General features: G+C 30.6%; 1 protein-coding gene across 3 annotated transcripts in view; it reads left to right on the top strand.

The window, feature by feature from the left end:
* The window catches only part of LOC107439819 (unextended protein), a 100896-nt gene that overhangs the window by 44863 nt on the left and 33204 nt on the right, over positions 1-22829 (top strand). For 2 of the 3 annotated variants that reach the window (XM_016052532.3, XM_071188284.1), the window contains 2 exons: positions 12331-12381; positions 21225-22486. In XM_016052532.3, coding sequence (XP_015908018.1) covers positions 12331-12381; positions 21225-22486 — 1313 coding nt within the window. The remainder of the gene's footprint in view (positions 1-12330; positions 12382-21224; positions 22487-22829) is intronic. The other variant, XM_016052533.3, reaches the window with a different exon arrangement.

Here is a 22829-nt window from a genome sequence, read left to right as displayed (position 1 = left end):
TTTTCGCGCGCTCTTTTTATAAGAGACAAAAACTTAAAAGTTGAAGTTGTAGTACATGTTGTGCAAGTTAAAGTTAAATTATCTAAAAATTACGAGTTGAGACGAAAAATTGATTATACGTTAACAGTTACGGTTGAGAAACACAACATACACGCGGAGATGAAAGATGCCGACAACCAGTGCGAATTCTCAGAAACGAAAAGGGTGGAATGTTCTAGAAAGAAAGGGGCTCTGCAAGGAGCTGGTAAGGAATTTTTAGGGGGAGAATGTCCAAATTGCGCTAACGCGTTAAGGGGTGAGAAGAAAAAAAGATGAAATAAAAAATGTATTATAAAATTATAAATTAAGTCGAAAGAAATTAGTATTTTGATTAAAAAAAGGATATTTAGAAAATTAGGCTGTGACCTAATGTCACAAATACCTATACTTCTTTGTTAATAATTGATACTTTGTTCAGATTTGATTGTTAATAATTTATACTTTGAATAATAATTGATACTTTTGATTTCTACTAGATATTAATGTCATTTATCGATGTTAATGTCAATGATAGATCTTAATGCCATTTTTTTTATCAAGTTGGTAATAGGTGCCTTCTTGTATGCAATCGACAGAGATGTCCGGGCATGTTTAAGTTTCTTTCCGAGATACATTCTGTAAACTAACATGCCTAGCGAGGCATGTAAAAATTTTGAAATTTTTCGAGCTTTACAAATTTTTTTTTATCAGTTTGAACAAGCGTCGCACGAGATCGTCCAAATTTCGGTTTATGGAAGAATTTTTTTTTTCTACTCTTGATTATAAATACCTCGCTTTGATCTATTTAGAGTACTAGAAATTTCAGAAACGCTCTTGTTTTTTCGAGTTAATCTTAAAACTTCCGAAGTTTTTTTTTTTTTTTGTGAAGTCATTAGAAAGGTTTTTATCAAATCATTAGATGTTTTTTTAGTGATTTTATTAAGATTAATTAGGCTTTGTGATCGTCGGAGAGCTTGACTAGAAATATTCAGCCTGTCTCGCAGAAAAGACGTTACTTTATTTAACCAGTCCCCCATTTTCTAAGAAATTTATAATGTGTTTTAAGTTAAAAGACAGTCATTTTAAACAAAATTTTTAAAGCAACCATTGTTAAATAATTTCTTGATAGTATTATTCATATATCACAGTTATTAATTTCAAAAATTTCTCCTTTATTACGTGATGTATAATTCAATTGTTTAATGGCGAATTTCAATGTGAACTTTAACATTTGAGACAGACTGTATAATTCTAATCTACATTATGTACATTATTCTTCGAAATTTTAAATAAGAATGATTTGATTTATAAAAAATTGTTTTTTGGAACTCCCGCCAGCTCGTAAAATAACGTTTTTGTGAAAATCATCAGTACATTCAATTGTATATACTTATTTATAAGATTTAAAGTTCATGGCGTTTCTATTCAATGATTTTTTTTCTTTGCTGCTAATTTCACATTAAAATTTTAACGACGTATTTTACCGATTTTGAACTCAGTAAAGCTATGATATTGTATAGCCATAAAGCTATGATAATAAATACCTAGACCCTTAAAAGTACGGGTAAATATTTAACATTTCAACAACTTAAGCAGAATCGAGTATAATTATGTGTTTTTAGTAAATTAAAATCTATATTACTAGAAATTATTTAACAACTTGTAAATTATCACAAGTTTAATAGATCTTTTTTTAAAATATAAAAAATTATAATTTCATTTTTATAATTTTCCAAACATTTTCACGCTTGATTTCTGAACTATATTTTATGCATTAATATAAAAAATTTAACGGAGATTTATTTTTAATCTCGTTTAATAACTTATACTAGATAAATGTTTAAGTGTTATTCATTTCAAATAAATCTTAAAAATTTTTAAAAAAATTTCCATTTTTAAAATAAAGCTATTGGGAGTACAAATTAGTTCGGTCCGTTATCAAGAGATGGCTCTGGCTGTTATGAATGTTTCATAGTGGCAGCTAGTTTCGGTGGTTTCAGAGAGGTTAGACATCTGTCAATGATATTCAGTTTAAATCGCTTTGAGGGTCATACAAAAACCCTGTTTTTTACACAAATTTTGTGGTAACCAAGCACCAATTGCGGGAGGTTTTATATTTCTGCTTTAATTTTATTCTTACACTTTTCTAAGTGCAGCTGAAGCGCATCGAATGCTTGTAGAAGTTTATGGTGACAATGCTCCAACTGATAAATCATGCACGGAATGGTTTCGACGTTTCAAGAATGATAAATGAAGAAGGGTGAGTGGCGTTGTTATACTATGAGCTGCTACAACCTGGCGATTGCATTACGGGAGATCGGAATAGGCTACAATTGTTTCGTTTGAACCGTGCATTATGGGAAAAACAGCCGAAATACGAGCAAAGACGTGACAAAGCTATTCTTCTGGATGATAACGGTCGGCCTCAAGTTGCAAAAGTTGTAAAAAATTTTTTGAAAACGCTTGAGTGGGATATTTTACCACACCCGCCGTATTGCCGGACATTGTTCCTTCTAATTACTGGTTGTTCCGACGAATGCAGCATGATTTGGCAGGTCACCGATTCACATCTTTCACAGAGATCGAAAATTGGCTCCTAACTTGGATCGCCACGAAAGACTAGAAATTTTTTCGAGATGGAATTCGAAAATTGTCTGAGAAGTGGGAAAAAGTTGTAGCCAGCAATGGACAATACTTTGATTAATCTGTTCATTCATTCTGTTCTGAAATAAATGCATTTTTGACCACACGAAAAGAAAACGGGCCGAACTAATTTATACTCCCAATATAAAAGGGAATATTACCTATTTAAGCATAATTTAAAACCTGTATTACTCAAATTGTATACAAACTTATGTCGTTATCATGCGCACAGCATTCTGCATATTTTTAAAATTTCCAAAATTTACTTCATGTTTTTTTTTTTTTTAAGTTATGAGATATAATTACAATCTAATAATTTCCAAAGTAATTCATAAATGTTGTAAGATCTAATTTTATTTGCTCCTTAAATTCCTACTTTCTTTTCATTAGAAATTATGCCCTGATATGTTCTGTGCTTACTTGTACTTTTCATTCAATTTAAAGTGTCCTGAGTCTGAACCCCAAAAAAAAATTTAGAATTAATTATATCCAAAAATGTCTTTCTTTTTTTTTTAATTAAATGAAATTCTAGAAATGAAAGTTTTCTTTTAAAATCCCTTACAATGGAAAATTTCTTTCTTTAAACGTGTTAAATGATAAATTGATGATGTGTGGTTAAAACAATGTTGTGAGAGATTAGTTTTATCTATTTATGTCAGCCAGTCTGTATTTAAAATACAAAGAAATTCAATTAATGTTGAATATATTTTTTGACGAAAGTGATAAGTGCTCTTAGAAAGTGTAAGCAAAAAGATCAAGTGTTGTCATTATCTCGTTTCTTAATCTAAATACATTAAAATGCACTTATTTTTTTAATTTATGTAAGTCATTTTTATCTTCTGTTATTCTTTAAACTCCCTGTTTTTAAACTTTTTAACTAAACTATAATCAGGGCTGAAAGTACAGGGTGTCAGTACATAGCAGTACAGAAAACATTGGTTGTAGAACCTTTTTATTTGTAGTTTATTTTTTTGTGAAACTATTAATAAATATCAAATTCTACTAACACTTATATATAAAACCTTTTGAGGTCTAGCGTCTAATATATAAGGCAACATATGGCGAAATTATATCTCTAAAAAAATAATTATTTTACAATATTTTAATATTTACAAAACTATTTTTTATGTTAAAAAAAAATGGTTTTACTAGCTTGTTGGTCGTTGTTTTGAATTGCATAAAAAAATTGTTAAGTTAAAGCGTCTTGAATTCCAGCGTCCAATATATTATACAACATATTGTATAATTCTGTCTCAAAGAAAATAATTATTTTAAATCTTTTTTGTATTTACGAAGCGATTTTTAATGTAGAAAAAAAAACTGGTTTTACGCTCGTTGGTGGTTGTTTTGAATTGCAATAAAAAATCGTAAGTTAAAAGACTCTTCCAATATATTATACAACATATGAGATAATTCTGTCGCTTAAAAATAATTATTTTAGAATATTTTAATGTTTACAAAGCTATTTTGTATGTTCAAAAAAATTGGGCTTGTTGGTCGTTGTTTTGAATTGCAATAAAAAATTGTTAAGTTAAAGCGTCTTGAAGTCCAGCGTCCAATATATTATACAACATATTGTATAATTCCATCTCATAAAGAAAATAATTATTTTAAATCTTTTTTGTATTTGCAAAGCAATTTTTAATGTAAAAAAAAAAAATGGTTTTACGTTCGCTGGAGATTGTTTTGAATTGCAATAGAGATTATAAGAAATTTGAGAAAACACTGGAAAGAGAGCCATTTCATTTCTAGTTTGACTTTTGGGAAAATATTTGTGTATATCAAATTATATTAACAATTAAAATCTCTTGAGGTCCAGTGTTTAATATCTAGGACAACGTATGGTACAGTTCTATCCTTAAAAAAATAATTATTTTAAAAAAAATTTTTGTATGCCGTTACAAGCGATGTTTTTTTTTTTTTTTCTGGAAAAAAAATAGTTTTTACCCTCGTTGGTCTTGGTTTTAAGTGCAATAAAAAATTATACGAAATTTGATTCAATTAATCATTCGGACAGTTTTATGGCTTATAAATATCTTATTATTTGAGTTAAGTGCCATCAACATGCATTTTTAAAATACTTTTTCGTTTTTAAATGATTTAAAAACATTTTTATTTTTATCAAACTTGACATGCATGAATTTTGGGACACCCTGTATATTACCCTTTAACGCAGAATTTTTTCACATATTAATTTTTATTTACATTTTTCATACTTTTTTTATTATTTTGTATTAATTTAGGTCAAAATGAGTGAAAAATATTATATTTAGCATTTTAATAATTTCTGGTTATAAAATACAGCATGGAACACCGGTGTCTTTTTCTGCGTTAAATGTAAAATCTTCCAAACACTGCTCACTTCCAAACAATAATTTTTCGAATTTGCTCTTTTTGCAATTACTTAGATCTAAAAGAAACAGTTATTCATCATTGAAATTTCTTTAAGTTAATTGTTAATGAAATTTTGAATATGAATTAAAAAAAAAAAATTTTCTAACGACTCTTTTCGGATTTTATAGTTTAGTACAAATATAATTCCGACAATCTATCAGATTTTCAGTAACTGTTAGGCTGCTTTTTACAATTAAAAAAATACCAAAATTTGCTTTTGTTTGTAATTATAGCGTCAGATAAAAAAATATAAAGTTACACCGGTGTCCCATGTGCCAAAGGGATAAGAATGCTTAACCACTGAGCTGTCATTATGTAACATCGGGGTTATGTCACATCCATAGCTGCAAACTCCAAGTTTTTCCTGGTTTATTGGTTTAATAAAAATTCTCCTGGTTTTTAAACATTTTAAAAAATTCTCTAAAATTAAGTAGTTTTTCTAAAAAATTCCCTATTGTAATAGAATTTTTGCACAGATTATTGCTTGCTTGAATATTGAAATAAGTATTGCGAATATATAATAAAGCGAGCCTCATTTATAAAAATGTATTTAAAACTAAATACATAACATTTAAAGTTTATTTAATGTCAATCATAACTGGAAAATATTGTAGTTTTTCTATTTTGTTGACTTTAAAAATCCCTATGTGTAATATATTTAATACGTTATGCAACAATTATCATGAAATTTATATTTCGTAAAATCTATTAAATTTTTTCCTGTCCATGTTGGCAGCTATTGCACATTGATGTGTACTATTCTGTCTGAGAATCAAAAGTGGTTGGTGCGCAATGCTGACCACATTGCCATCATGTCAATGGTCAAGAATTTGTAACGCTTAGCCTCCATGACAACAAGCTGTTGCAGAAATGCTTTGCTTTATAGTATATTCATTAAAACTTTTTTTCCTGTTATCGCATTTAACTAAATATCAATAAATCAATAAACAGATAATCGTTATTTAACTGCATGCTTCATTATTATAACTATATAAGAAAAAACATAAAATCGTTGTTTTTTAGCCATAATAAATTGTTCTATACTTTTATTCATAAATTCCCTATCTTGTGAGAATACATTAATTTCTGAAGACCTGCTGATTTATTTGACAGGAGGAATGTTCTTTGGAAAAGAATTTATTAGAAATAGATAGCATCCGATTTATCAAATATGACAAAAATTCTTTTCAGCAAAAATGTCAAATAATTACTCCGTTGTCCATGTTTTCATCTGAAAAAAATTCAAGAAACGACAACACAAACTGTTCGGTACAAAATATAAAAAGCGAACACCTAAATAACTTTTAATCTAATGGTTAAATTTTAGCGTCAATAATTACTCTGATTCAAATAATTACTTCTCTGTCCATGTTTTTATGTGGAAAAAATTCAAGAAACGACACCACTAACTGTTCAGTGCAGAATAGAAAAGCGAACACTTGAATAACTTTTAATCTAATGGTCGGATATTAACGTACTACGTTGCAATCTTCAATGATTTGAGGGCCTAACCTTGATTATCCTTGCCTTTATGGAGCCGTGATGGCTCAGAAGATGGAGCGTTCGCCTTCCAATGAGGTGAAGCGGGTTCGAACCCCAGCGATGGCTGGTCGATACGAATTTCGCATCCGGCTAGCACTGACCACAGTGCTGACGTAAAATATCCTCAGTGGTAGACGGATCATGGGTTAGTCCCCTTGCAGACAGGCTAACCGTGGGAGATTTTCGTGGTTTTCCTCCCTATAACCAGTTTAACATTAGTAGTCGTAAAAGTTATAAAATCCAGACTTTAAAAACATTCTTTCGCTGTATAAAAATAATCTTTTTTTTTTCTGACCCTCAAAATTAAGGTGGATAGCTGCAATCTAAAAAATATATTCCGAATAGTTTGATCGTTAGAGCTTTTTAATGCTTTAAGCGAAACACAAATTTTTGCTCTCAATTGTAAAATTCGTTCATCAAAGATAAATTTATGAACAAAATAATTTTTTATAATTATTTTTCCTAATTCAATAATAGCTGAAAAATTTAAAATTTGAGTTGTGGAAATCTTTACACCATTTAAATAAGAATAAAATCCAAAATTTGAAAGAAATCAGTCGAATAGTTTTTGAGAAATAAAAATTTCTGAATGCGTCCTCCTTGAATTTGTGAAATAGCAAAAAGTAAAATTAGGGTTTCAAAATTTCGGCCGCTGTCCTAACCAAACTATTGAAGTTATATTTTCTATATTTCGACTACCCCACTTCATACTTTAAGAGTGAATTAAAAGCCGTCGAAATAAAAGGTATGTTTATTCAAAAAAAAAAAAGTATTTTTGTGGAATTTCGTAACTTAAAATATCGTTTGCAATAATTAGCTTATTTAAGTTTGGACCATCGAACCAATAAAATTGAATCTTAATACGTTAAAATCTGTCCATTAGATCAGAAGTTATTAAGATGTTCTCGTTTTTATTTTTATTTTGTGCACTGTGCAATAAGAATTTAAAAATCAATACATTCTTAGAACTAGGTTTATTTAAAAGAAAAAATTCCGTACGCTAGTAATTCTTGTTTTCTTGGCCGGTTAAATTTTTTTTTAATTCTATGGGGGGCTTGTCGATATAACCCCATAGGTAATCTCATTTAGGCATAAGGAGCGGATACTTTTTTTTAATATCTAAAAATAATAATTTTGATAACAAAATTTTTTAGTTTTGAGAAATTTTTTTAACATTTAGAGTGGATGTTTTTAATATTTGGATCGGGATATTTCTTATAGTTAAAAATATTAATTCTCATCCTTTACAAAATAACAATTATGAAAAGTTTCATATTTTGGTCTTATTCATACATTCTGAAAAATTTACGTTTCTAATTTGTGAAGTCCGAAATCAGTTCTTTTCTACTTTAGGATACTTAATTCACTATTTTCCTAATAGATGGCATTAGTGGTTCTAGTTTTTCACAGATTACGACTTCAGTCGAGGGAGGGAAAATGTGGTTGTTGCCATACTGTAAAAGATTTGTAAAATTTATGTATTGAAAATCATATTGTTGCGTTTTTATATTATATTATACTAGTTATATTATATTTAGCTACAAAATATTGTTTTATTTGCTCTAATTAAATAAGATATGTGTGTAATCCATTACTTTTTTACGTGTAAAAATTATAAATACAGTAGTTATTGCATTTAAAATTTTATTTTTGTAATAAAAAATCATTTTCTAACTTTTATAATAATGTAAAGAACAAAATTAAACAGTCAAACAAATTTTCCATTTTTGGTTCATTTTTGTGAAATATATCCTTTAGCAAGGATTAAAATAATAAAACTCACTGATGTGTCAATTCTGGAAGAAAATTTTAGCACCGTTAATATGCTAGTTGAATTTTTCGCCTCCCTAACGGTTAATACCCTGGTGGTAAGTTCTTGCTCTTAGGCTGGAATGTTCGTGATTCAATTCGCTCTGTCAATCGCTTTATTTCCTTTTTTAATAGATAGACTGTTTATAAATACTAATTTAAACACAAATAATTTTATTTATAATATTTTAATGCATTAGATACTTCTCGATGAATTTATATTATAGTAACAATTCTACCTTCTAGTTTATTTAAGATAAGAAAAATTGACATATTTTTATATATTATTATAGTTTACCTATTAAGCATTTATTATTATTAATGTGAACTTGAGTACAAATTTGCTAATTTCCTTTTTTTAATTAATTTGAGCGTCTCGTATTTGTTCGTATGTTCCTCTTTTATAACTATTTTAGAAATTAACATAAACAGGATTTATTTTATTTAGACAAGACCCATTATCTCCAAAAACCAAAGTGATATTTTCTTATTTTCCGTTTTCTTTCTTTCTTTTACGTCAAAACCGTTTAAAAAACCGTTTGATAAGCTAACCTGGAGTATGCATTGGTGTTTCATTTGGCACAGTACAGTTGATTCCGGCTCTTGCGTTGTTGTACTCTACATTCAACTGAACTGCTATGACAGGTGGCTTTCAAAAGTGTGGGTTAAGAGTATATTTCTTACAAGCTTGACATTTTCTCAGAAGAAATCTATTTCTTGCGGGACATTGAAAGAAACTGTGAAAAATAGGCACAAATAATACTTAAACTGAAAGGAAAAAAAAAATTTCTCGGTCAATTTTAAAGAAGGAATGGATTTCAAAAACTCACTAATGTCCAAGAATTGAAAGGAAAAAGTTGTTTAAATGCTTTTTAGTTTTATCCAACAATTAAATTGGTTTTGTTGCTGAAAACCTTCGCTGTTACAGATTTCGATAATGTTTGTCAGGTTTTGATAACTTTTGTTTTTCACACATAATATTAATTTACTTTTAAATACTGTAAAACATGTATAGATTACAATTTTTTTAAATAAATATTCTAAGAGCTGTACCAGGTGATGATTACGGAACATCTCTTATCTAATTGAACTCGAGCCTTTTATTTAAGTTGGCTCTAGTGTTCAGCTGTTTTCTACCAACACTATCCTCCTTTTATTAATATCCTATATATCAATATAATGTTCCTTTTGCTTAGAGTGATTTTCGTGGGCTTTTTCGCCTTACTTAAAAACCCTTTTTGCTAATTTTCATTTTGTTAGTTCGAGGCAATTACACAAAGGAACATTTTTTTTCTGTTGCATAAGATTTTTGAACTGTTTTTGGATATTTTCGCGTCACTGATTTCAAATTTGCATTCCGTTTCTTCAAACAGACTACAGTTTCTATGCAATTTAAGAGCATATTCTTAGCCAAGTTTTTTTTAAATTCACTATTTACCGAGTGGCAGTGGTAGGAGAAGACGATAATACATTACAGTTTATTATGTGATAGGTCATATGTTTTTTCTTAAGTGTTATTTTCAAAGGAACTGGAAAGTGTATATGTATGTATATAAACCTTTAAATTCTCTTTAAGCTTACACATTCAAACAAAATAATAACCTTAACTAAAAATACCATTTTGGAAAGAAATCTGTAGCTCTCGGAGCAAAACTAATACAGTAAAACTTGTGTAAGTTGACCACTTGTGGTGCATTGTTTTAGCGGTCAACTTATAGAGGGGTGGGTCATTGTTTACTTTTTCGTTTCCTATATCATGTTGCTGTATATGTAAATTTTTTTTTTTTTTTACTTGACTTAAAAGTTTTATTCAGAAAATATGCAAATGAATATCTTAAGAAATGTGTTTAAACCTGAATGAACTTCAATTTGATACATATAATTCTTATATTTAACTAATTTTTTCTAAAAAAATTATTTCGTTAGTTATGCATGTGAAGTGCTTAATAAGTATAATTTCTTAAAATATCAGAACACGAAAACATGTAATTTGAAAACTTTAACAAAATAAAATTATTTGAACACTTTAAAATTTATTTACTACACTTAAAGATCAAAGACCATAAATAAAGGATCAAAGCATATTTCAGAGCATTCATTTATTCAAATGCTCACTATTGCAACTGGAAGAGCAACTTTTCAACTAACACACCTGTTTTCAATGAACGGATGAAAGAAATGGTCAAAAGCTGACCCCTTACAGTTTCCCCTGATTGTCAACTCACAAAAGGGTTTAGATTAGCTTTTTACACTATTTCACCAAACAAGTGAAATTTTAATATACATTGCAAAAATGACAGAAAATTTTCTGATTTTTTTTTCTGGTCAATTTATGAGGGTTTTAGAATAGAATTTCATAATACTCCTAGACAAAATTGACTTATTTCAGTGGTCAACATACAAGATGGACAGGTGGTCAAGCTACAAAGGTTTTGCTTCTTTATATTATATAGGAAAAATTCCGTTCTTGATAATTAAGGTCAACTTATGCAGGTGCCCAACTTACAAGGGTGGTCAACTTGGCAGGTTTCACTGTATTATGTAATTAAAATTTTTACTTGAATGATTATTATAACAATTATTTAAATTATTAATTACAGTAAATTTAATTTATCACATTTTAACATTTTTGTGCCTCTGTTTAACCGAACTATTGAAAAAGAACACAAAATGCTTACCATGGGAAAATCGAGATTATTAAATAAATTATCTGGGAAACAATTTTTTTGACGCATGATATTTCTGAACAGATCTTAAATATTTTCAGATCTCTAATTTCAAATCTGCAATCTGTTTCTCTCTAAGAGCTATAGTCTTTATACAATTCAAGAATATATTCCTAACCAGGATCTTTTTTAAATTCTCTCGAGTGAATTCTGAGTGTACCCACTTCTCTTCTACGTAGGAAGTGGTAAGAAGACGATAATACATTTCAGTTTATGATGCGATACTTTAAGGTCATATTTTTTGTCTTAAGGGTTATTTTCAAAGGAGCAGACAAGTGCATATGTACGTATATAAATCTATGCGTTTTTATTATCTTGTGCATTCAGACAAAGAAATAAATAAACTGAAAATATTATTTTGAAAAGAATCTGCAGCTTACTGAACGAAACTAGTTTCAGATCCCCACACTCGAATTAGTTAAGAATAAGTACTTTTATAAATGCCGCCAAAAATTTGTTCCCTAGTGTTATCTATTAAGTTATCTTTTAATTTATAAATTCCAAAACCGAATTTATTTGTAAGTTTCTTCAGAAATATTCACTAAAAATTTTTTTGTCATAAAACGTTAATGTATGTGCGTGTGAGATATAGATATGAAGTTCTTTTCTTGGAATGATTTTGCACAATTTTAATATTTTGTACCAATATATTTTTTAAAATTTATTTTACCAATTTTTTTAAAGCAAAATGTAATTTTAAACAAAATTCCACTTACATTAATTGTTCATAAATAAATAGAAGTATATAATTTGAAATTAACTATTGCTTAATAATAATACTCGAATATTTTTCTGCGATTTGGTGGAAAATTTAATTGAGTATACTTTGGAGTCGGACATTTCAACAACTCTATTTAAGGGATTCAATCTATGGCTTCTTTATTTTTCTTGACTGAAGAGCTTCGAGAAATAATCTTATATACTAAGTATTTATGTGCATGTTTATATTGTTTAAATTATATGAATGTTTCATCATGACTTTGATTGTATTTATCCTAAGATGTCGTCAAGTAATTTTTGTTGCATGACTCTCTCTCATTATTGTTGCTATTTCTTAATGTGTTGTTGCTACCTTTACCTTTGCAACCTCTTTTCTATTCTGTATATTCTATTTTGTATATTCTATTTGTAACTGTGACTTTCTCTTTATAAATGTTCTTTTTTATCAATGTGTGTATTGCACGTTTTTTTCCTACAGCTTGGCTTCTCAAAACCATGATCAAAAGATTTCCTCAAATGCCTTAATGTCGTGAGTTTTCTTATTTATTGTGTCTTTCTTTATACTCCTGCACGTTAATAATGCATAAATTTACATGGTTTGTGAGAAAAGGAGTAGACAACAGAACTAAAGTTATACTTGACACAATTGGAGTAGACATTTTTATTAGAGAAATTCCCAAACAAGGTCCCTTATTCAAGAAATACAGTACCGAAAAAAAAAAAAAATCATATACTATTTACAATTTTTAAAGGTTGCACTTTTGTTTATTTTTTTTATAATCGCTATTTCGTTCGATGCTTTTTTTTTTTTTTTTGTTGACATCGTGCAGTGTTTATGTCATCATATCATACCAATTCCCCGCCATGTCCTTCAGAAAACGTTGAATTCCATCTATCACACCGTTGCTTTTTCGCTACAGCTTCAGTATAATAGCATCCATATTTAAGGTTCTGCTTCAATTCATCTCTCATAATTCCACGTAGCTGCTTTCATTACTCGCAATTTGTCGTTGGACAATTCGTCTTTAAGCACAGTTCGTTGTAGTGACAACTTCCCACAGTGGACTAATCCTTAAGACACGGTTCCCAGCAGATCACCGAAGTCGCGCATCTCTGGCTGCTCTAAGTGTGCGGGTGGGTGACCACTTATATCAGTCTGCGTAGGGATCGAGGATGTGCGGTATTTATCCTCATTTAACTGTTCTGTCGTAAAGTGCTCAACTTCGCATGCAGGTCGTCGGGCTACCGAAGCGGGGATGCCCCCCTCTCTGCTGAGGATCAAAATTGCAATGGCATGCCTTCGATCATCTTCAAGGATGTTTCCCAGACCGTCGCCGATAGCCCATTGTCCTGCTCTAGTACGACGTAGATGAACTACAACAAACAGGGGTGTCAAACTCGCCGCCCGCGGGCCGCATGCGTCCCGAGATGAACATTTTTGTAGCCCAGTCAATATATCCGAAGCAAAGTAAAAATAAAATAGAAATGTGAATTAGAAACGAAACCAGCATATAAAATTATAATATACTTTACTTATAAACTATACGGATCATTTTAAATTGTCCGCGCGAAAATGTAGAATTCTAATTGAGTGAAATGGAGTCCGTTTCACACTAAGCTATCAATTAGATAGTACATAATCAGGTTTATCCTATTATAGCGAGGCAAGTTGGTTATCTTGCTCCAAGGTTCTCAATCAATTCTGGGATTTGAAACAAATAATAAGCAAGTTTTTACAAACTATAAATCAGGATACAAGATTGTTCTCCGATCAAATATGATTGCAGAATTTATCTTTTATGGTTGATATAACCAAACACTTATCCGATTTAAATTTATTGTTACAAGGCAAGGATCAGATCATTACGAACAAGTTTGACACAATTCAAATGTAAACTATTTCTTTGGGAAAGGCAACTGAAAAATAAAGATTTAACGCATTTCCCAACGTGCAACAAGAACAAATCTAGTTTAGATGATACTGCATCGTATCAAAAATACACAGAAAAAAACTTCAAATCTTAGAACAGAATTTGAAACAAGATTTAAAGATTTTAATTCTTTGGAAGACAAATTTTGTTTGTTTTCTTCCATTTTCTCAATAAATGTAGACTCAGTACCCAGTAATATACAAATGGAATTGATTAAAATTCAGTGCGACTCAAATTTGAAGGTAAAATTCATTGAAGTGGGTGTTCCTGAATTTCAAAAATATTTACCGGCAAGGTTTGAAAATACTCGAAACTTCGCATATGAAATTATTTCCATGTTTGGAAGTACTTATCAGTGCTAGCAATTGTTTTCTGTTATAAATGAAAATAAATCTCCTGCCCGAAACCGTATTAATAACGCTCACGTTGGGCCAATTTTGAAAGTAGTCTCGGCCAATAAAATTTCCCCCGAAATAGGAAAGATAGTAGCAGAGAAGAGATGTCAAGTGTCAAGACGAAAAAAAATAATTTAACTTTATATGTGTTTATTACAATGTACTATTCCAAATAAAAATACTTGTTTCCATGAACATAGATTTTTTTTTTTTTTTGCGGCCCACCTAAAGTTAAGCATTGTTTATTTGGCCCAACTTAGCTTTTGAGTTTGGCACCCCGAACTACAACAACTTGTAGTGACAACTACTCGTGATCGCCGTGGGCTCAACTCATTGCACCTACAATTCGCCGCTAGCACAGTTCGTCGTGAGTATAATTCAGCATAAGCACAAATCATCGCGAGTATAATTTGTCATGAGCATAAATCGTCGTGAGTATAATTCGTCATAAGCACAAATCGTCGCAAGCAAGATTAATCGTAGGCAGAATTCGTCACAGCAATAATCCGTCATGAGCACAATTTCTTGTGGCTTCGATGTAATACTTTTTAGTCTAGTAATTACAGCAATAAAAAGAATGCTCCTTCGAAAATATTAATACCAAAAGTATATTTTGAAAAAAGTTGTATTGCTTGGAATGAAAACCTGTGTAGCCATACATAGTAAGCCTGTGATCTAACCCAGTGGTGCGCAAACTTTTTTCGACTGCGACCCCTTTAGTAGAAAGAAAATTTTTGGCGACACCTAGAGATAAATGTTCACAAATAAGATGTATATTTCGCGCATTTCTTTCGTTTCATCGAATAAAAACATCATCATATTTGACTCATATTAATTTTATTTATAATTTTAAGAAAATACTTTTTGTATAACACAAAAATCAGTAAATTGCCCTTTAATGAGATGTATGTGGCTGCAAGTTTCTAATTATCTCATCGATGTTTGGGTGTATGTTGCTAATTGCAATTCGCATATCATCTTCAGGGTTTAAACACGAGCGGTATTTAGTTTTTATTGAAACTAGTTTGCTAAATCCAGTTTCACATAAATACGTTGATGCAAATTGTATTAACACTCTGATGGCATTCTTGCATAAAATGGGATATTGTTTTTCCACGGATAGCCAAAATTTTGTCAAGGCTGAGTCTTAAATTGATTTCGACTCAGTAGTTCTCACTAATTTGAAGAGTTGAACTGCATATGTCAAAGGAAAATGGATCACGAATCCAACCAATATTTTCAGGAAAATCCTCGAATCTTCTCGAAAAAATTTTCTTTAACTTTTCAATGTGATTAGAAATGATGTTTTTAAATGTAAATATATCTATATTATTTTCCTTGATAAAATCGTTAAAGCAAGGGAACATGGTGTTGTTTTTATTCAGTTCAGATTTCCAGAGACTAAGCTTATTCTTAAAAGCTTGAATTTTACTGGCTGCAGTTATGATAGTTGAATTCTCACCCTGCAAGCTCAAATTTAAGTCGTTAAGTTTTTCGAAAATATCAACTAAATAGCTCAGCTTCCCTAGCCAAACTTCATTGATATAATAACTTGCCAATCTATGTTTCTTTTCGATTAAAAACGTGTACACTTCATTTCTTAAATCAAATATCCGTCGTAGTATTTTCCCTCGTGAAAGCCATCTGACTTTGGTGTGTAACAGTAAATCGCTCATACGTTGAGCCCATCTCATTGCAAAGTATTGAAAAGAGACGGCTGTTGTGGCTGTTGCATTTAATGTAGTTAATTGAACTAACAGCGTCTTGTAATACGTTGTGCAACTCTTCATCCATATCTTTTGCAACAAGAGCTTGCCGATGAATCATACAGTGATTAAATACCATATGAGGCGCCACCTTCTGAATTAAGCCTCTAAGCCCTTTATTCGAACCTGTTAATGGTGCAGCACCATCAGAAAGACTGGACAGCATGAAATTGCAATTAAACAGGGAGTGACGGCGCTTCACTCTTTATATGTACACTGTATGGTATGCAGCATGCAGGGATAATGCATTTCATAAAAATTTGGCGACCCCCAAAAAACTTCTGGCGACCCCACAGGGGTCGCGACCCCTAGTTTGCGCACCATTGATCTAACCTACGATCCGTTTATTACTAGGGTTATTTCGCATCAACACAGTGGTTATTGCAAGCAGCCGTTAGTAGCATTCGAACTAGCTACTGAAAGTTAATTATGACTCAAGCTATCTTACATCCTGACTCTACAAACCCACTCGTAAGCTACTGAAAGTCAATTATGACTCGAGCTTTCTTGCATATTGACTCTACAAACCCACTCGTAAGCTACTGAAAGTCAATTATGACTCGAGCTTTCTTGCTTCCCGACTCTTACACACCCACTCGTAAGCTATTGAAAGTTAATTATGACTGAAGCTTTCTTGCTTGTTTGAGGCACTCTATGCGTCAAATTTTGATGAGAACGTCACATGATAATTGCAAATTGTCTCTTTGCATTTTAATTGTGTTTTTTAATGACCATATATCTTTGACAAAAAGTACACACGGAAAAGGTTTTTAAATTAAGATTAGTATAGAATTATTATGTCCATTTTTATTATTGTATCTTACCGGTGTAATTATTATATCTAGGGATGGGCCAAATTTGTAAAGCTCAAAAGCACTGCAGTAAAAATGCTAATAAATCTGCAAAAAAAAAAAAGAAAAAAAGAAACTCGGCCTTATATGCTACAGTACCAAAATATATTAAAAACGTAAGCTCTAATTGTTATATCGTTGGACTATTGTTATTTGCTTACAATTTTATGACAAAAACAATTATATAACAATTACAAAATATTCCTGCATTTCACTATTACAACCTTCATGTATTTATGGGTAATTCCAGATGTTCTCTCATATTAGGTAACTTTTGTGTATTATGACCTTTCCTCTACAATTGAGCTCACAAATTCATACTTAAGGAAGTTAAAAATGTTATAGAAACTTAACGCTAAGGGCTTAAAATATCAAACCTTTATGATTGCTGAAGGAAATAGAGCTGAGATTCAAATCCGGATAGAGATAAATCTCTGGTATTCGAACCCGGTTCATCCCATGAAAAGTCGAACGCTCTATCCCCTGAGCCACCACGAGTTCATAGATGGCGCTCTTATTGCAAAATGAAGATCGCTTAAAAATTGTTTGAAATAGAGATGGTTCGAGAAAGGCATGTCAGCTCGCAAATATAAAAATTTACTTGTTTTATTTAATGAAAAATTCATCTAATGATACCAATCTCTGGTACTTTTTTCAACTTTAGGTACTCGGGTGATTCCTAGGGTGGTCGAGTTAGGTACCATTGAATGCTTCTTTAAAAAGTATTTCACTCGTGAATTTTCAAATTTTTCCTCCGATGTGTCTTCCTCGAGATATTTAACCTTTTTCGTACATTTTGGACATCTGTATATAAAGGGCGGTGACTTCAGAACATTCTGCATGTAAATACATGTTCAGTGTAAGACTTATTGATTTCAAAACTAAAAATCTCGGAAACAAAGAATTATAGGCGAATGAAGCAAACAGTTTGTTTATTGATAAGCTGTAAAAACTATATAGATATGTTGGAATTTAGTCACAAAAGTTTCCGACGGATGGCGCTGTACACTGAACAGAGTTCTTAAAAAGAATACAAATGCCGTTGTATCATAATCAAAACTGTCATGTTCCAATACTAGAAGCACAAGTAGTTCAATAAGTTCATGATAACTTTGTTTCACGTTTCAACTCTAGAACTAATCGCTCGGGTCAGCGATGTCTTGCAGCTCCATCTGCTGGCGATTTTTGTTCTTAAATTCCGAAATTTCTGGATAAAATATTTACAGCTTTCACTATAAATATATCGTTTACTTCATTTTCCGATTGCCTCTCATTTCCGAGATTTTAAATTTTGAAATCAGTAAATAACACTAAATAGCTGCTTATTAATTTCCAGGACTTATAACGTTGCTGCTATAGGGTATACTCAATAATTGCTAACTCAATAGGCTATAGGGTATATTTGATCCTATTTTATTCAAAATTTAACTGCGTATTAAAAAAAAAACATTTAAGTTTCTATTGTATGATTTCACTACGTTATACTTTTCTAAGAAAGGTAATATTTTTTGCCAACAGTATTCTTTTGCATGCCAAACTATTAAAATATAGAATACAAGACTGATATTATTTTCAAAGATACGTTTTAATATGATGTATTGCTTCATCTTTCCAGATCCTAGGCATAATTTAACAGCAATGCCAACTGCTCCGTATTCTACAAAATATTTTAAAAAATGTTAGAGATCTACTAACTAAAATGTGCTGATTTTCGGTTAATTTTTTCAATTTTTTAGAAGGCTCAACATAGGCGAACTGTAGCAGAGTGGTGTATTATATAAGCCTTTGAATTATTTCGAAGTAGTGTTGAGTAAAAACTCTATAAATTGAATTTACTAAATCACGAATCGTACATTGAAAGACTATCACTCGAAAATATTTATTCGCTGTCTGGAACAAGTTGCCATATCTGAATATAAAAATAATTGCTGACATACTATGACGCTACCTTAAATCTAATCTAAATTTACGATAGTAATCGGCGTTCTTCATGTCCATTCTGATTGTGTCAAGTATAGAATAAACTGATTTTTGAAAATTGAAACCCTTGCATTAATAATTGTGTGCATCCTTCTGTTCTGAAATGCAGGATTAGTATTTATTTCTATCTATTCATAAAAATAAATAAGTGTAAACATGCCATCTGGGTTATTTAATTTATTGCATGTTGTGTTAAGCTTAATTTATTTCATTGAATATTTTAGAAAGTTAACAAGAAAATTAAAATTGTTCCAATATAACATTCAAATTTTTATTATCGAAAGTTTTAATTTTTATAAAAAAGCTATTTTAGACTGGGTTAGTTTAGGTATAAACTAGATATTTTTGATAATTTTTGATTCAACAATATCAAATTAATATTATGAAGAAAATTTGATAGTATATCTATTCTAGTTTCGAAATAGGTACATTTTGAAAGATGGATATTTACAAAATATTGTTTGAAAGTTTTCTCGGTTAGTAGCGCTACCTGTTGGCATACTTTGTAACTTGTTTTTAAATTTAGCTGTGAGAATAGATTTTCAAATTCCTGCAGCAAAGCTCAGTTAGTCACCTGTTGTTGTCTTTTTTTATTTCATTTATTATTTTTTTAATGATTCCATTATTAAGCGTTCGCTTCATTAAGTAGTCTATTATTACTTTTTCACTTTTATTTTCAAGGCAGACTCAAAAATAGTTTTAATCAATTATTTATTTTTTGCTATGCTTTTGCGTTTAATTCAATTAATCCAGTTAATATTTTAATAAATTCCATTGTAAGAATAATTCTTTCTTCAGGTGGGTAATTTCGCATTAAAATATTTTTTAGAATTAAAAAATTTTTTTAGTTCTTTCACCATACTTTTTTAAAAAGCTATGAGGCTAGTGTGAACAAATTCAATAACTTATTCAGTAGTTTCTTATTCCAACTCAAAAAGGTGTATCTAAAGAAAATGAAATTAATTTCAATCTAAGCTTTTTTAGAGAATGTATATTAGCATATTTTAAGGGTTATTGTACACAAGGTGTACCTCGGAATTCAGGGTTTTCATACCCTCCTTCCAGGTCTAAAATTTAGGAGCAGGATATGTGATTTTTCTGTGAATCATACTTATATTTTCAGAGTTTTAAAGTTTAAGATCTCAAGTTATTGCTAAATCCCATTAAGGAGACGTCTACATACATGTGGTTCTTCTGCCAATTAGCGGAACCAAAATTGGCAGAACTTCGCCAATTTGATTTTTTTTAGTTTGGCAGATTTTCGCCATTTTGAAAATTTGGAACTGCACCGGAATCCGCTTATATCGCGATTCATATTCACGTGATTTTAATACCAAACATTGATTTTTATATTAACCTGATTTAAAAGTTACTCGTTGTGATTCGTATTCTTGAAATTTAAAAATCTAATATTACGATTTGTATTCATGCGTTTTTAAAATTAATAAGTGAAGTAACGGACACAAATAAACAGGCATGATACCATGGAAACAAACGGAGTGAGATATGATTCTTTTGACCGCAAGAGACTCGCATATCAAAGGGGGTACTTAGCAGAATACGCTTCGTACAGCGGTACTTGTGGCCTGAAGGAGATTTTACTGTAAACGCGTGATATAGTTAACGTGTAAATTTGTATTCTTATTTTGCAAGTGCATCAAATTACGCTTCGCCATCTTGGATTTTAGGTTAAATTTTTGATATCCGTTTTCTCTGTCTTTTATTCTCAACTAGTTAATAAAATATTATTCAACGGTAACATAGGTATGAAATGAAGGCTTTGTTATATTAGATTTGGAAAAACAGCGCTTGAACTAGGTTTTTCCTGCCACCTCTACTAGCATCCGAACACCCAGTTATTAGTTTTTAAGTTTAAACAATCCTCATCTACTGGCATCTATTCATCAGATAAAATTATGTGCTTTGTCATTTTGGATAAGTATTTTAATACTGTGCATTTTTATGCATTTAGATTTTTAAAAATTTACTTCGAATTAGTTTAAACTGCCAAAACCCAATTTGGGTGAAGCTGAAAAACCGTTTTAAATTAAACAAAAACAAAAATGTTTTTCAAAAATCTGAAAAAGACAAAAGTGTAATACTGAACTACCTTACTAAAAATGATTATTGACGATTTGTATCGGTATGATTTTGTCACAAAAAATGTAGTTTCATGGATTTTACGTATTTCGATGGTGTAGAGTAAATAATTATTAATTTATTTGAAAAAAATACCAATGATTAAATTTGATATTGCTCACACCTCTCAATTGTGTGTCCTTTGATGATTCACAGTTATTTTAGTTCTGTCGTCTATGCAAATGTTTTTGAACTTATTCATGTTTTTTTCCCCATAGTATTTGTAAAATATCTTAAAAAACCTTAAACAATTTGAATACTTATTTTTGTCCTATTTTTTGCTTTCATAATTGGTGAATTTCCCCTCTAGGTATGACAATGATATTATTGGCACGCAAGTATATGGACTACGAGCTGAAGGGGATCGTGTGTATATTACTGAAGAAGGTTTCACTAAAGTTCCAGCAATGGTCAACTTTACGCTTCGGTTGTTTGGGATTCGTTTTTCGAATCAAACAGAAATAGCCTTCACAACGGATAGCGTAATTCACCCGGACAAACACTGTGAAAACATAGCGAAAGTTGTTAAAATTGCCAACAAGAATGTTTTATCAGAACATGTGTTGGAAATTGAAATTTCTCTTCCCATATTAGAAGATAGTGATAGTTACTTCATTTGTGTTAAAGAAACGCGTGAAAAAAGAGAAGTCACCATGTGGATTCACCAAGGGAATGACCCATGGTTTCGAATAGAACCCTATGGTCGTCTCTTACCTATGTGGCTCCAAATTGCTATCATTTGCTCTCTTTTAATGCTATCTGGACTTTTTAGTGGTCTCAATCTCGGTCTGATGGCCTTAGATCGAACTGAGTTACAAGTCATTGAAAATTGCGGATTAGAAGATGAGAAACGTTACGCCCGAATCATCGCACCGTTACGCAAGAGAGGCAATTATTTGTTGTGTTCGCTTCTTTTAGGTAACGTCTTAGTTAACAATTCACTGACAATATTGTTGGATGATCTCACATCTGGAATTATAGCCATAGTTGGTTCAACCATAAGTATTGTGATTTTTGGGGAAATAATCCCTCAAGCAATATGCTCTCGGCATGGTCTTGCAATCGGTGCAAAAACAGTGTATATTACAAAATTTTTCATGCTTGCAACATTTCCTTTATCTTTCCCTATTAGTAAAATTTTAGATTGTGTTCTCGGGGAGGAGATAGGAAATGTTTATGACCGAGAAAGGCTTATGGAATTTATTCGCGTTACTAAAGACTACAATAATTTAGAAAATGAAGAAGTCAATATAATATCTGGAGCTTTAGAGCTGAAGAAGAAGAAAGTGACTGATGTTATGACACAAGTTGATGATGTGTTTATGGTGCCTTATGAAGCCATTCTTAATTTTGAAACTATGGCTGAAATAACGAGATCTGGATATTCTAGAATACCTGTTTTTGAAGGGAATCGCAACAATATTGTTGCTTTGCTGAACATTAAAGACTTAGCGTTTGTCGATCCTGATGATAATTCACCGCTTAGAACTCTTACAGCCTTTTATAACCATCCAATTAATTATGTATTTGAAGACTGTACTTTAGATGTTATGCTGAATGAATTTAAAAAAGGTAAATCTATATTTTTTTTTTATATTTTTCTAACTGACATATGGGTTGTTTAGTGTAAAAGACAATTATTTCCTTTTAAATGAATTTTGAAATGACGAGCTTTTTTTAAAACAATTTCTGAACTGTAGCAGGAAAAAACGAAAGTGAGTAATTTTTTATACAACTATGTGCATTAAATAAACTTTTATTTGTTTAATATGTTGTTAAAGTAATTTTTCAAAAAACAACCGATTTTCAGTTAGTTATTAGTAGGTTATTAGATATTTTTTGCTCTTATTTATTAATATATATATATATATATATATATGGGTCATTCTCACGAAAACTGTCATTTTCATGTCCC

Source organism: Parasteatoda tepidariorum, chromosome X2 (assembly GCF_043381705.1).
Source record: "Parasteatoda tepidariorum isolate YZ-2023 chromosome X2, CAS_Ptep_4.0, whole genome shotgun sequence".
NCBI lineage: Eukaryota > Metazoa > Arthropoda > Arachnida > Araneae > Theridiidae > Parasteatoda > Parasteatoda tepidariorum.
Note: the sequence above shows the minus strand (reverse complement) of the source record. Positions and strands in the feature narration are given on the sequence as shown.